The 13,041-nt window shown below is 36.6% G+C and overlaps 1 protein-coding gene across 3 annotated transcripts in view; it reads left to right on the top strand.

Moving 5' to 3' along the window:
* TUSC3 (tumor suppressor candidate 3) overlaps positions 1 to 12,542 on the top strand; it is a 195,659-nt gene extending 183,117 nt beyond the window's left edge. For 2 of the 3 annotated variants that reach the window (XM_032618594.1, XM_032618596.1), the window contains 2 exons: positions 5,695 to 5,757; positions 12,071 to 12,542. In XM_032618594.1, coding sequence (XP_032474485.1) covers positions 5,695 to 5,713 — 19 coding nt within the window. In that variant the 3' untranslated portion in view covers positions 5,714 to 5,757; positions 12,071 to 12,542. The remainder of the gene's footprint in view (positions 1 to 5,694; positions 5,758 to 12,070) is intronic. The other variant, XM_032618595.1, reaches the window with a different exon arrangement.
* Positions 12,543 to 13,041: the final 499 nt, after the last annotated feature.

The following is a 13,041-nucleotide window of genomic DNA, read 5'->3' as shown; positions in this document are numbered from 1 at the left end:
CACAGAACTATTCCCGTGACAGAGATCTGATTATGGGCTTACAATGAAGAGTAAGACGCTTCAGCCCTACCTCTCTGTTTTCTCATACAGAGGCACATTTCCAATCTCTTCTTCTCACACCCATTAAAAATAACTGTACTAAAGGAGTAGAAGAAATGTGAGTATCACATCTGAGCTGTGAGGCCATCTACCTTTAATCCTGCCTGCAGCGTAAGTGAATTTTTAAAAAACATTAGTTCTGAGGGCAAGAAGAGTAATAAGAAAGGCAATTAAAGCCTCCAGTTTCTTGATTTTATTCTTGACATTGGCTATCTAATTTTGGTTTTGAAAATGTGAAGTCAGACTAATCAAATCTCAGATTAAGTAACGCCCAGGAAAGATGAAGTTTATGTTCTTTTTCCCCCTGCCCTACGATTGAGAATCACAGTTCTGTATGACTGGAGTCTTAGTTTGACTTGCATGTTTTCTGTCGATGGAATCTGTAGAAGAGTATTTCTATTTCTCTTAAGTTTTTATTCAGGGTGTCAAAAACAGTTAAATTAACTCATTTCAACCTACAGCATTTACAGTGTCCATGAAAGGTGTCTACTTTAATAAAAGGTGAAGTATAGTAAGGAATGTTGTGCGATTCTTAAAACCTATTTAGTTGACGGTCAGAAAATAGGGGAAGGTAAAGAGCAAATTCCAGCTTTCCTTATACATCAGAGCATCAAAATCTAACAAGAATATCATCCCCTATCTATATTTTCCTAGTCATTATATTGCTATGTTAGAACAAGTAGAGAAAAGTTGTTTTTCTCGTTCCATAGAATAATGTTACATTTGACAGAACTATTTTGCTATGATATGAAGAGTTTACGTTTGTCCTTTTTTCCCAAAAAGTAATTGTCATTTAGTAGTATAAATCTCTAATCCTCTGATTCTTTACCAGGAGTGGACATGTAAATCACCTGGGAAGCTTTTCAAAATACATATTCCAGGCCTCACCCTAGATATTCATAGTGAGCATTTCTGAACCAGAGTATATGCTTATTTCTTTATGAGTGTGGCATCAACCATTCTTATTGTGTCACAGTCACACTCCCTTTCCAAGGGCCCACCAGGCTAAATAAGGACTGGGCTTGCCGTTAGCTGGCCTCACGGGGCTCGAAGTGGAGATGTAAGGAGTCAGATGGAAATCACGCCCAAGAGTGGTTTGTGAATATGAAATTTGACATAGTTTAGATGAAAACCCCTAAGAGGAGCTGCCAAGAAACAGACTCAGAACAGAGCTCAGCAAAAAAGCCTGGGAAACCCAGTGCACTGAAAGACTGTGACATGTCATTACAGAGACGTGAAGGCAGGATCCTGGCTTTGGCCTCCACTCTTGCAAACTCCACCGTTTGCTGCGCTGTTCCAGCTCTTCCACGGCCCACTTTAAATCATTCTTACTTTATTCATCTCTTCCCATATCCCTTCAAAGCTTTCTAATATTTCTCTTCAGCCTCTTAAGAACTTCTGTTTGTATCTGCTTTCCTGCATTCTACCTTTTCCATGGATATAGTGATGCATCGTTCATCAAGCTTCCCTAAATCCTTCTAGCCCTCCTACTGCATAGCCCTCCAGTCATTCATCATCAAATTCTCCTGCCTTGTCAGGTTGATAGAATAGGTCATATGTGTTCCCTTCGTTACATTTACAGCATCCCTCTGAGCTAACAAAGTATGGTAGAGGGGAGCATTATGAGAAAAAATACCAACTTTGCATCTGAAAAGCTTTATTCTCTTATTAGTCTAACATGTGCATATATGCCAGAGTTACTTTAGTAATGGTAGGTATTGCTTTGGGGGTTGTTTTTAATCCACTGCATCATTTTCCTTCAGAATAAGGTTTTTTCTCAGAAATTTTATCAGTTCTCTTGCGAATGATTATGATAATAAATAGATGATTAACATCAAGAGCAAGTGTTGCCAAAAGGACTGGAGAGAGTATATATACCAGAGATTTGGATAAATCCTCAGCTAAGTTCTAAAAACCTGGCAGTATAGTGAAAACAATTTCTGTCCAACTAGTTCACTGGAGAGAAAGCAAAGGTGATAGCAAAAGCCAGAGTGAGAGAGGGAATAAATGAAAGAAAGGACAAGAGAAATAATTCTGGGAATAGTTGAAAGATGACATGTTAATAAAAAAAGAAAAAGAGACGATTTCCCACTGAATTATCCTATGGGAGAGGCTTGGTCAGTTATGAACATAGTACCACATTCTGAAGGAGCACTTCGCATTCCCAGAAGCACGTGTCTGTGGCACCAGCACTATAGTATTTGATAAATAAAAAAACAAACCAAATCTTGCTCCTATCGGATAAAAGTAGTTTGTAGGGAATGAGAAAATGAGATACTCGACACCATCGTTATAGCAAGAGGAAAGGTATTCCATATTCCAGAGGTATGTCTTGGCCTGGGTACTTCTGAAAAGACATTGTGGATGCCCATCTTCAATGAGAGCTAGTGCCTAGTATAATGAATCATAAACCCTGGTGACCAAGAGCTAAATCAATCCAATCCTTTGTGCCAGACATACATTGAAGTAGGCTTGCAAAAAAAATAATAACTTTCTCAACCAAGACCATTTCCTTGACTTTGAGATGAGCTGCCAGGACAAATAAACAGTTTTCTTCAAAAAGAATGGAAAAACCTCCCACTTCTGCCTACTTTAGATGGTACCAGTACTTTGGATAAGACGAGAGATGTCCTTTACTGAAAATGCATATTTGAACATAACACCATCTACTAACTGAAAAACACCTTTAGCCAGGGGCTTTGGCTCCAATGCCAAAGTACTCTCTTGGGTGTAATGCCCCAGCCTTTGGTATCTGTGTTTTAGGTTTGTGAATTATAACTTTTGTACCAAGAAATGCCTCTGATGCACAGAACTATGTCCAGAATTATTTTAAAACTAATTTTTTATTTCCTCACAATTTTGAATTGTCTGATATACAACCTTTAATTTCTTCTATAAGGAATGATCTTTTTGCTTTTCATTTTTATTTTAATTTTAAACCTCACAAAACCTTAAACATTCATGTGCTTCGTATTTTCTGAGTACTTCACACTGCTATTTTTTTTTGTTTTTGGTCTATATACTTGCTGAAAGGGATAAAAGTCTGTTACATGTTTACTCTATTTCCTTAAATCTTCCCCACATTTTAGTCTTAAGGGTTTTTTCCCCACAGTATCAACATGTTTCATGCCATCACTAAATTCTCCCAGATCATCTTTAAGTTTCAATAAGCAAACTTCCCTCATTTAAATCCCTGATCTACCTGTTACTAGCTCAGTGACTTTGGGAAAGTTAAGTAACTTTTCTAAACCTTGGTTTTCTCATTTGTAAATGGGAAATGTTTACATACTTTGACATTTGTAAAGATTATATGATGTAAATCACTTAGCACATTGCCTGGTACTTAGTAAATGGCACATAGTATTAATTACTCAATAACTCTTTGATGCTAATTATTCTCATTAGTTCTGATATAAAGATTTTACACATTTATATTTAATTTTTCCTAAGCAGGATTTTTTTACGCTAAAGATTAAGCAACTGTTGTTTTGGGTTTTTTTGTTGTTGTTTTGAGTTTTTTTTTTCTCTTTCTTTTTGATGTGTAGTTGATGTACAGTATAAGTTACAGGTGTACAATATAGTGATTTACAATTATTTTTTGTCTTTTTGTTGTTGTTGTTAGGGAGTTTGGGATTGGCAACTGTTTTTTTTATTTGCATGATTCAGTTGGTGAAGAACAGATTTTCCCTGAACCTTTTGATGAACTTAATTGGTCTCTCGAATCCCTTGAAATTATCAGTGAAATATCAAAGATTATTAAGAATTTGATGTAATTACCATCTGAGCCATAGTTCAGAAAAAGAAGGAATTTTATTCTAGTGATAGCACTGAATTCATCTTGAGTATTAAATAAAGATTAACTTTAGGGCTTATTCCATTTTCTAAGAAGAGTAAAATGCTAGTGGTCATACATGAGAGTCTTCCATTATGGGTAATTACTTTCCCACTGTTTTCCACTGACACACTGATTCAAAGTTTTCTTCAAAAAATTTCTATAAAACTATTTGACATATCAAGTCTGTTTTAGTAGGAAAACAGCATGAAACATTCTCTAGTAATTCTATCATTTTGTTTCCTGTTTACGAATCTTTGGTTGTCTTTGAGAGGTATGGTATAATGGAAAAATAATGTTTAGAATCACAAGATCTGAGTTCAAATTCAGTATATAATTTTGTATGTTATAAGAACTCTGGCTCTGCAGTCACACGGATCCAAGTTTGAATCTTCCATTCTCTCTTCACGAACTTTGGGACTTGGAGTTGCTTAACTTTTGAGTCTCATTTTTCATCACCTCTAAAAGTAGTGTTTTTATGGGGCTGGATAACAGCTTTGTTAAGTTTGTTTCTTCATCTGTAAACTTGGCATAATAATTAATACCTATCTGAGAATTTTGAGGGGGTAAATTATATAATCAATTTGTAGTGCCTGAAAGGTAGTGGGTTCTCAGAAGCAATTACTTAACCTACCTCTTGCCTGTACTAGCCATTTCAGCACTTGGTTATTCAGTAGCACCTTACCACATTTCATTTTTCATTAAGTATTCATATGTAACTTTTGTGTGTTGCAGTTCTTTTCATTCTAGAGTACCGTAAGGTATTTTAGAGAAGGTCCTTGGAAATGCCTTTTTTATATCTCCAAAGTGTTGTGCACATAGTAGGTGCTCATCATATACTTGTTAATTGAATATGTTTATTCAAAAACATTTTTTGTTTATTCCTTACCTAACTGCAACAGGAACCATTAAGATAGAAACATAATGGAGAGGAGAGTATTGGTTTGCCACAGTGCACAACTCCAGAAGGTGGGATTCACATCACACGATACGCCATGGAGTTGTCAGGTTGTTCCACACTCCCCTCTGGGTGTGTGGAGTGTGTAAACATGATTCCAGACACCGGGGCTCTAAAGATACTTATTGCAACCTCAAAATGATCCTGAGCTGGCTGGCATCAAAAGTAAATATAAAAATGTGTATTAATTAAGCTTCCAGTGGACATAGACTACTGCATTGTCTTAACAAGATACTTATAATTCATGATGGCTTTGGTTACTTTGAGAGATGATGAATAACCAAAAAAAGGACTGACATTCAGTAAGGGAAAGTACAGAATAATAGGTAGACAGGAAAGATATTCCTAATGAATTCTGAGAAAAGTATGCTAGGGAACAAGCACAGCAAGGCAAAAAATCCCAGGACGTACGCTATGTAACAATATCACTTTCCTTTCTACATCTTACTTAGATGTAGATCTTTCATTTGTAGGGAAAATATAAAACACAATCTTGAGCCGTACAAAAATAAAACACAGAAATGGTGTGGTGATCAATCCACAGTATGTATCATTGATAAGAATTTCACTGGGATTGCCTTTCTGATGCTGAGTTCCAGCTTTGAAGAATGACGTAAAGGACCAAAACCTTAGAGGTGGTTCAGAGAAGAGCTGGAGTGCTATAGCGGCACTTCTGCGTGTGTCCTATCTTATCTACATAAAGAATACAGTGCTAAATCTTTGTAATACTGTTGTACAAATGGAAATCGAATCTTAAGGACTATTTTCTCCATATTGTTGTATTTCACTGTGGTGTATTGGGAAGTGATCTGGACTTTGAGTGAGAAGATGTGATTTGGACCATGGCACTTTAAAACTGTAACCGCAGGCAAGTCTTTTCATCTTCTCTGAGCCTCAGTTTTCCTCATCTTTCGGATAACAACCATAATATTTATCTCATAAGTAAGACAAGTTGTGGCCAACTATTGTTTTACAAATGCAAGATAACTTAGAACTATGAGAGCTCGTATCCCAGCCTTACACTGCTGTACTTAGCTGCTACAGGGACAAGCCCTCAAATGAAGTTTTCCAGCAATAGACTTTGACCCATGGACTTAACCACTGACAAACACAGTATGTTTTTTTAAACAATAATATTCGTATGCATGTGTATGCCCACCACTTCAAACAAAATTTAATTCGATTTGGCTACTTCTGTTTTATTACTTGAGGGAGGAAAGCAGAACAGTTGACAGAAATATGTTTAATTCTGCTGAGGAAAAGTATAGTCAAATGCCTTTTCCACTAACAAACAATATAAGCTTTAATATCCAGAATAATAAAATACAAGTCTTCTAAACACGGACTGATTTTTTAATCAATATTTGATATTGCAGAAATAGATACCAGGAACCTGCATATAAATCCAAAGTGATTTTTATATAACACTCAGTGTCCAGGTTTTTTGATTTCGCACTGCAGTCCCTCAAACCTCAGAACACATGGTCTGAGCAGAGACACACACAGCAAAGGAAGCTCTAGAGGGTTATTTCCATTGTGCAAACACAACTTTCTTACGCCGGCAGAAACTCCACCACTCAGCAGCCCCCAAAAGGAGGGGAAGAGTAGGAAGCTCCTGTGATCTAGAAGTTCTGTTGCTCACGTGTCCCCCCACCTTACTCCACATACTAGCTTTACTGGCCTTTTCCCCCCAGACCTAGCATCCACGTCTCGGACCACACCTAGTTATAATAATAATGTTATCCACACTCTTCCAAAGTGCCCCGCTGTGTAGGCTGTAGAGAAGAGGCCTCAGCAGTCGTTCAACTTGACAGCTCTCACTGTGCGTAACTGTAGGTATATCAATAGAAAGGTTTCCATTCCCAAAGATCCCTTTCCCAACTCCTAATAAAGTCCTGAATTTCTTTAGGGCTTTATTTTAGATCGTGTACTTCAGACCTGAAGACTTTTCTGGATTTGGTAATTTTCTGTTACAAAGAAGAGAGCCCCAGGGCTTTTGGCTGAAGAGGCCTGGCTGACAGCCATAACTACTTCTCCCTCGCATCCCCTTAGAACACTTGTGAATATAAAGGTTAGAAAATCCTGAGAACAGTGACTCATTAAGTTCTACTAGCTACAAGGCCAGGGGAACAGGAGTGAGCTCACTTCTTTGGCTCCAAGATGAAATCAGAGCAGCTGCCCCTTATCCACACAAGTGATTTCTGTGCGACCAAGTGCCATTATGTAACCATGAGGTCTGACTTCTTTCCCAGTTTGAGAACAGGAAGTGAGAACATTAGACAAGAAAATTCTGTCCAGCTGAAGATCTTGGTAGAGAACTTAACCTGCTCCCAACTGGACAGAATTCATTCATTCAAGAGCACCGCATACATTCTGGTTTTTTAAAACACTGGGGAACAGATAAATTAATTAAGAGAAGTCAAAACAAAATGCAAACCACTATTTGGTGCCTGTTCAGATATTTCACAGGAAGAGAAAAGGAACAAACATTACATATTACATGTCATATGGGTCTCCAGTAGCCACCCAATAACCAAATCCAGATATCTCTTCTCATTCTGCAACCCGTGTAACCTTTCTAGGACTTTGGTTAACTAGCTCCTCTTGGACAGGCTATGCCCTGGATTTTGTAACATAGCACGCTTGGACCTTCCTTTTTCCTTTTAGATTACTTCTCAGTCCCCAATATACATGTAAAATCCTGATCTTTCTCCTGAGATCTAGAAACAGACCTTAATACCACATTAACACCTCACCCTCAACCCCAAAGCCAAGCTCTTCTCTGCTCCAAACCTGTGTCTCCTGCCCTGCCCATTTTCCCTACAACACTGTTATTCTCAATCATGCAAGATAGAAACCTCGGAGTCGGTTTGGTCTCCAACACTTGCTATTCCCACTGCTGCTGTCTTAATTTATATACCTAGTATCTTTTTCAGAATATCACCCAGCCTCCTAATTTATCTCCGTGTTTAGTCGTTATCATCGATAAGCCATCACTTACTCGAGAATAATGCACAGATATGCACAGATTATGCTGCTGCTTCATCAAAATCCATTGATGGCTAACCAGAAAGAAGGAAAAGTTAATACATGTTCCTTCTAGAAAATATCAAGAAACTGAATAAAATTTTTTATAATCCCAGCACTCAAGTTGGGATGTCAGCAGTTTGACTTGTATACATTTTGAACGTAGGGAAGGGTTATATTAAAGTTTGGTTCCACCTGTTTCATCTTACAGCACAGTCTTCACTGTACCTTGTGGTTTAGAGCAGGGTTAGCAACTACTGCCTTTGGGCCAAATCTAGCCCACTGCCAATTTTTGTGTGCCATGTAAACTAAGAAAGGTTTAAATCACTGGAAAAAAGGGAATACTGTGATGTGACAATTTTATAAAATTCAAAGTTCAGTGTCCGTGAATAGAGTTTTATTGGCACACAGGCAGATTCATTTGTTTATGCCTCGTCTTGGGCTGCTTTTGCCCTAGAGCAGCTTAGTTTAGTAGTTCCAAGAGAGACCTACGGCCCGCATGGTTTATTCACAGTGTGCTGACTCCTGATTTAGCCGTAAGGCGCACACGGAATCTGTTCTCATAATTTGCCTTTCCTCCGTCAGCTCCTTTCGCTTAGGTTGCTACCCCTTCATTTCACTTGTTCCCAGTTTTTTCCTGTGTTTGCTTGTTTAGATTGTTCTTTGCCATCTTATCAAGTGCGTCACTGTGTTATACTTTATTGTATCCAGGTCTCTCCTCTAGAGGGGAAACGTAACGGCCGTGACTTTCAATCATTCCTTTTCTTGCAGCACCCTTCTATTCGTAATATTCTTCTACACAGTAGATGATCAGTAAGTCCTGTTGAATACTGACTGAAGCTGACTTCTGGGGGCCCTGAATTTGAGGAAATAGTTACTACTTTAAATAATCTTTCTCTAGAAAAACTTGATTTCAAATAATAAGCTTGTTTATGAACTTTTGGAATATCACTCCCCAGCAAGTCAGGGACTGCATTTTTATCTAAATCCTGAATATTTGCTATTGTGAGGGAGCATTAGCAGAGAGCCAGATTTAAAGGGAGAAGTGCTTTGACTTTGTATATACAAGGCCCCTCGGCATCCCTGATGGACTTTAAGTAATAATCAAGTTACACACTAGAAGGGAATATTTGCATCCCTTTAGCCTAGGAGAAGGGGAGCTTCTGGGGCATATTTGCTGGTCCTGGCTTCTACCTGTTCTTCCTGGGTACAGGTCAATACCCTTGCCAAGTAGCATCCATCTTATACTGCTACCTGAGTTAGGGCTGACCAGGCATGTATTCACTTGAGAATAAGCCAGCCACGGTAGTCAGTGTTATAGACTGTATAGACTACCATGTATAGACTACCATGAATTGTCATGAGATTCATTCATGACAGCAGGTGGACAGAAGTCCAGACAGAAGTTGATTGTGGTACCCAAGGCAGCTTCTCCCTCTGAGGAAACAGACTGCAACACTGAAAAAAAACATTCCAAATAAGAGGAATATATTCAGTTTTTAGCATTCAACCATTTTTAAGTATGATACAAAAGGATTGTATATGTTTTATAATAAGCCTTATTAGGAAAGTTAATATCCAAACAGTATTAGAAGCATGAATCTATGAGAACCATTAGATGATACATCAACATTAGACAGGTAAATGTGAGAAGAGCAAAAAGTATGTCAGACCCTGATACATAGAAATGAGGGAACTTATTTCTTGAGTGATGAAATCAGTATAAAACATCCATACTGGAATACAACTTGGACATTTATATAATAAAAAAATAAAACCAAACATGAACTATTGAATGATTACCTGGAGAATAATAGTTCATACTTTTCTAAGAAACATTTTAACAAAATATTTGACACTTTTGTGCCTCAGCTATTTCCAGTGTCTTGAACAAATGCTTATAACTCTTTATTGAAAAAGATTATTTTAAATATAAATTAGGTAGTACTCTGCTAGATTAAACTTTTATTTTAGTACAATTAATAGAATGATTAGTTCAAAATTAAATATGTATTTCTCATTTCATAATAATATATAAAAGAAGATTACTTTAACAGTTTTCTAAAAATATTTCAGTTTGGAAAAAACCCTGGCGTAAACAAATACCTTGGTAACTAAGGATTCTCAGTCTATTTCAATATTAAGAAAATACAAAGTTCCTTTTACCCTGTGAATGTAGCAACATATAAAAAGTTGTAGAACCTTTTTAACCTTTCCAGCACCAGAAACTTAGCAAGTATAAAATGACCATAAAGGTCATATTACTATTCTTGCTTTTATGATGGTAATACTTTTAGCAGTGCTAAAAGGTGATCTTTAGTATTCCATCGCTGGAAATGTGCGGACTATTTTTCACAAAAAAAAAAGGAAACTATAAATTCTCAGGTTTCTTTTAAGTTATAAGTTTTTCAACTTTACTTATAGTTTTAAATATTTTGTGATCAGGTTTTCTTTTTTCATTAACCCTTATTCTTCAGTCAGCTTTATCTTCAGGGCAGTCTTTTAATTGAGGACAGAGAAAGCCGAAGTGTTCATCTACACATGACATATATACCTGCTGTGCCATCAGTGTTGTTAAGGATTATGTGGATTGAACAGCATCTGTATCTTAATGTTCTGAGGAATTTTACTTCTGACTCTTCATGGCATTGGTTATCCTTGCAGTACTCAAGTCATAACTTGTTATCTCAAAAACTAGAAGCAATGTCTAGTTGCACCTAGATATCAGCACAATGATTTCTGTCTTGTAATTTAGTAATTCCTCAGAAACAGATACAGAGTAATAAAAAGTTTAGTTTGTATTGCATAATTACTTTATTATATAATGTAAACCATTATAGATAACATATATTTAAAATATGTTTAAATGTTTCATGTAATGTTTTATAATACATATATTTAATTTTAGCATATAGTATCACCAGGATTATAAAATATTAGCACTGGAAAGAACTTTAGAAATCATCCAAAACAACCGTTCTTTTCACTAATGAGGAAACCGAGGTTCAGAAAGATGAAGTAACGTATGCCTAGGATATTATAATTTAAATGTTCAAGTATTAAACTTACTAGTTTGAACTTTTTCCCAACTACATGGCTTTTCAACTATAGTAACCATTAATATATTTTTTTAATATTTAGTTAAGAATTGGTTTATCTCTGGTTGTCCTAAAGTTATGTTGTCAAGACTTTAGAAGAAAAAGTTGCTACCTGTTAGCAGAAAGGTACAAATAACCAACAAAAGCTTGAAGAATGTTATTTAAATTGACTCACGATTTTACAAACTTAAATAAATTTATTTTCATAGGTTAAAGTTTTGCTTAGGGAAGTTAAGGAAGGAAAAATAGTTACTTTTTACTTGTATTTCTATATGTACATATAGAAATACATATTTGTGTTGTTTCATCAGAATCCGATGGTATTTTTATTATGATTTGTAATATATTCTTTTTTGGCTGTTCAATATAATGAAATTATAAAATCCTCAGAAGTCTTTAGTTATTTTAAGAAATGCATTATAAATTAAATAACCAGAAAAAAATACTTTGTTTAGGACGTTGAAACGGCCCACTCCAAATATGTGTTTCAATCCATTCCCTTTTGTTCCCCTACATTGTCAGTTTAAATGCCGATTTAACCAATGGTCTAGCTAACAATGAGAACGGCTCACAGAAGTTACCCATTGGGAGATTAGGATTGACATGTACACACTGCTATATTTAAAACAGATAACCAACAAGGATCTACTGTATAGCACAGGGAACTCTGCTCAATATTCTGTAATAACCTAAATGGGAAAAGAATTCGAAAAAGAAGAGATAGCTGTATATGTGTAATTGAACCACCTTGCTGTACACCTGAAACTAACACAACATTGTTAATCAACTATTTAAAAAAGAAGTTACTCAAACTTAAACACCACAAGTTCAAGTTCTTATGAACAACTGCTTCCACCCCTGACCTATTCTTACCACAAGCCTGATCCCATTACAGGAACTAGTTCAGAGAAATTGCCCTGATATAAAAATTAGAATGAGGTAAAATAATGTAACTGTGACATTTTTATTTTATATTTACATGTACTAATTTAGAATGGGATAAAAAGCACTTAGTGTTTTCTTTATTTTCAGCCCAGAATTTTCTTTCTTTTTCAGCTTTTTAATTAAATGAAGCCGAGTGGGATTTGCATAAAGTGAATGTTTACCATGAAGACAAAGTGTTCCTGACATACTAGTTCAAATTCTTGAGTTCATTTCCTTGCCGATTGTGATAATCCAGCTGTTTCCTGTACAATTTTTTTAAACGTGAGTTTTCCTAGTAAACTTAATTCATAGACATGGATGGTTAAATTTAATGTGGAAAGAACAAAGGCATCATCGAAGTGTTTTTCAAGCACATTATATTCACTGTATGCAAGAGGTTGAAATAAATGACAATGCAGTTATGAATTCATGCTTTTAAACTGTTCACTCACTAGGAAAGAAAACCACAATGTTAGTAAAGGAAAACTATGAAATGTATCTTAATTCTTGGGATTGCACAGACACAGATGTATGCATGAAAATATGTACTGAAAAATTATACTTTCTGCAGTTTCAGTATAAAGGACATGTATGGTTACAAATAGCGCTTTGTTCTTTTTTGTTTTTTGTTTTGTTTTGTTTGCAGTACGTGGGCCTCTCAGTGCCATGGCATCTCCCGTTGCGGAGCACAGGCTCCAGACACGCAGGCTCAGCGGCCATGGCTCTCGGGCCCAGCTGCTCCGCAGCACGTGGGATCCCCCCGGACTGGGGCACGAACCCGCGTCCCCTGCATCGGCAGGCGGACTCCCAACCACTGCGCCACCAGGGAAGCCCGCGTTTTGTTCTTATTCATCATAATTAAGTAAAGGAAGTAGGACAGGGAGCTGGATGAATACTACTCAGATACCTACCCTGGGACATGGAGGTCCTTCCCAGAATAAAAATGTAAAGCCAACATGACTAAATCAACATGCCTCAAGGCATCAGGCAACGAAAGCAACACACCACAACTAGGAATTAATTCTTCTCCAACTTTAGAAGTGTCACCCAAGAATCCAGACTTACAACCACAAAACTAACCCACTATGGACATTTTGCCCTTG

This window comes from Phocoena sinus, chromosome 21 (assembly GCF_008692025.1).
Source record: "Phocoena sinus isolate mPhoSin1 chromosome 21, mPhoSin1.pri, whole genome shotgun sequence".
In the NCBI taxonomy this organism is placed as follows: domain Eukaryota; kingdom Metazoa; phylum Chordata; class Mammalia; order Artiodactyla; family Phocoenidae; genus Phocoena; species Phocoena sinus.
The sequence above is the reverse complement of the archived record's forward strand: the minus strand, read 5'-3'. Positions and strand labels throughout refer to the sequence as shown.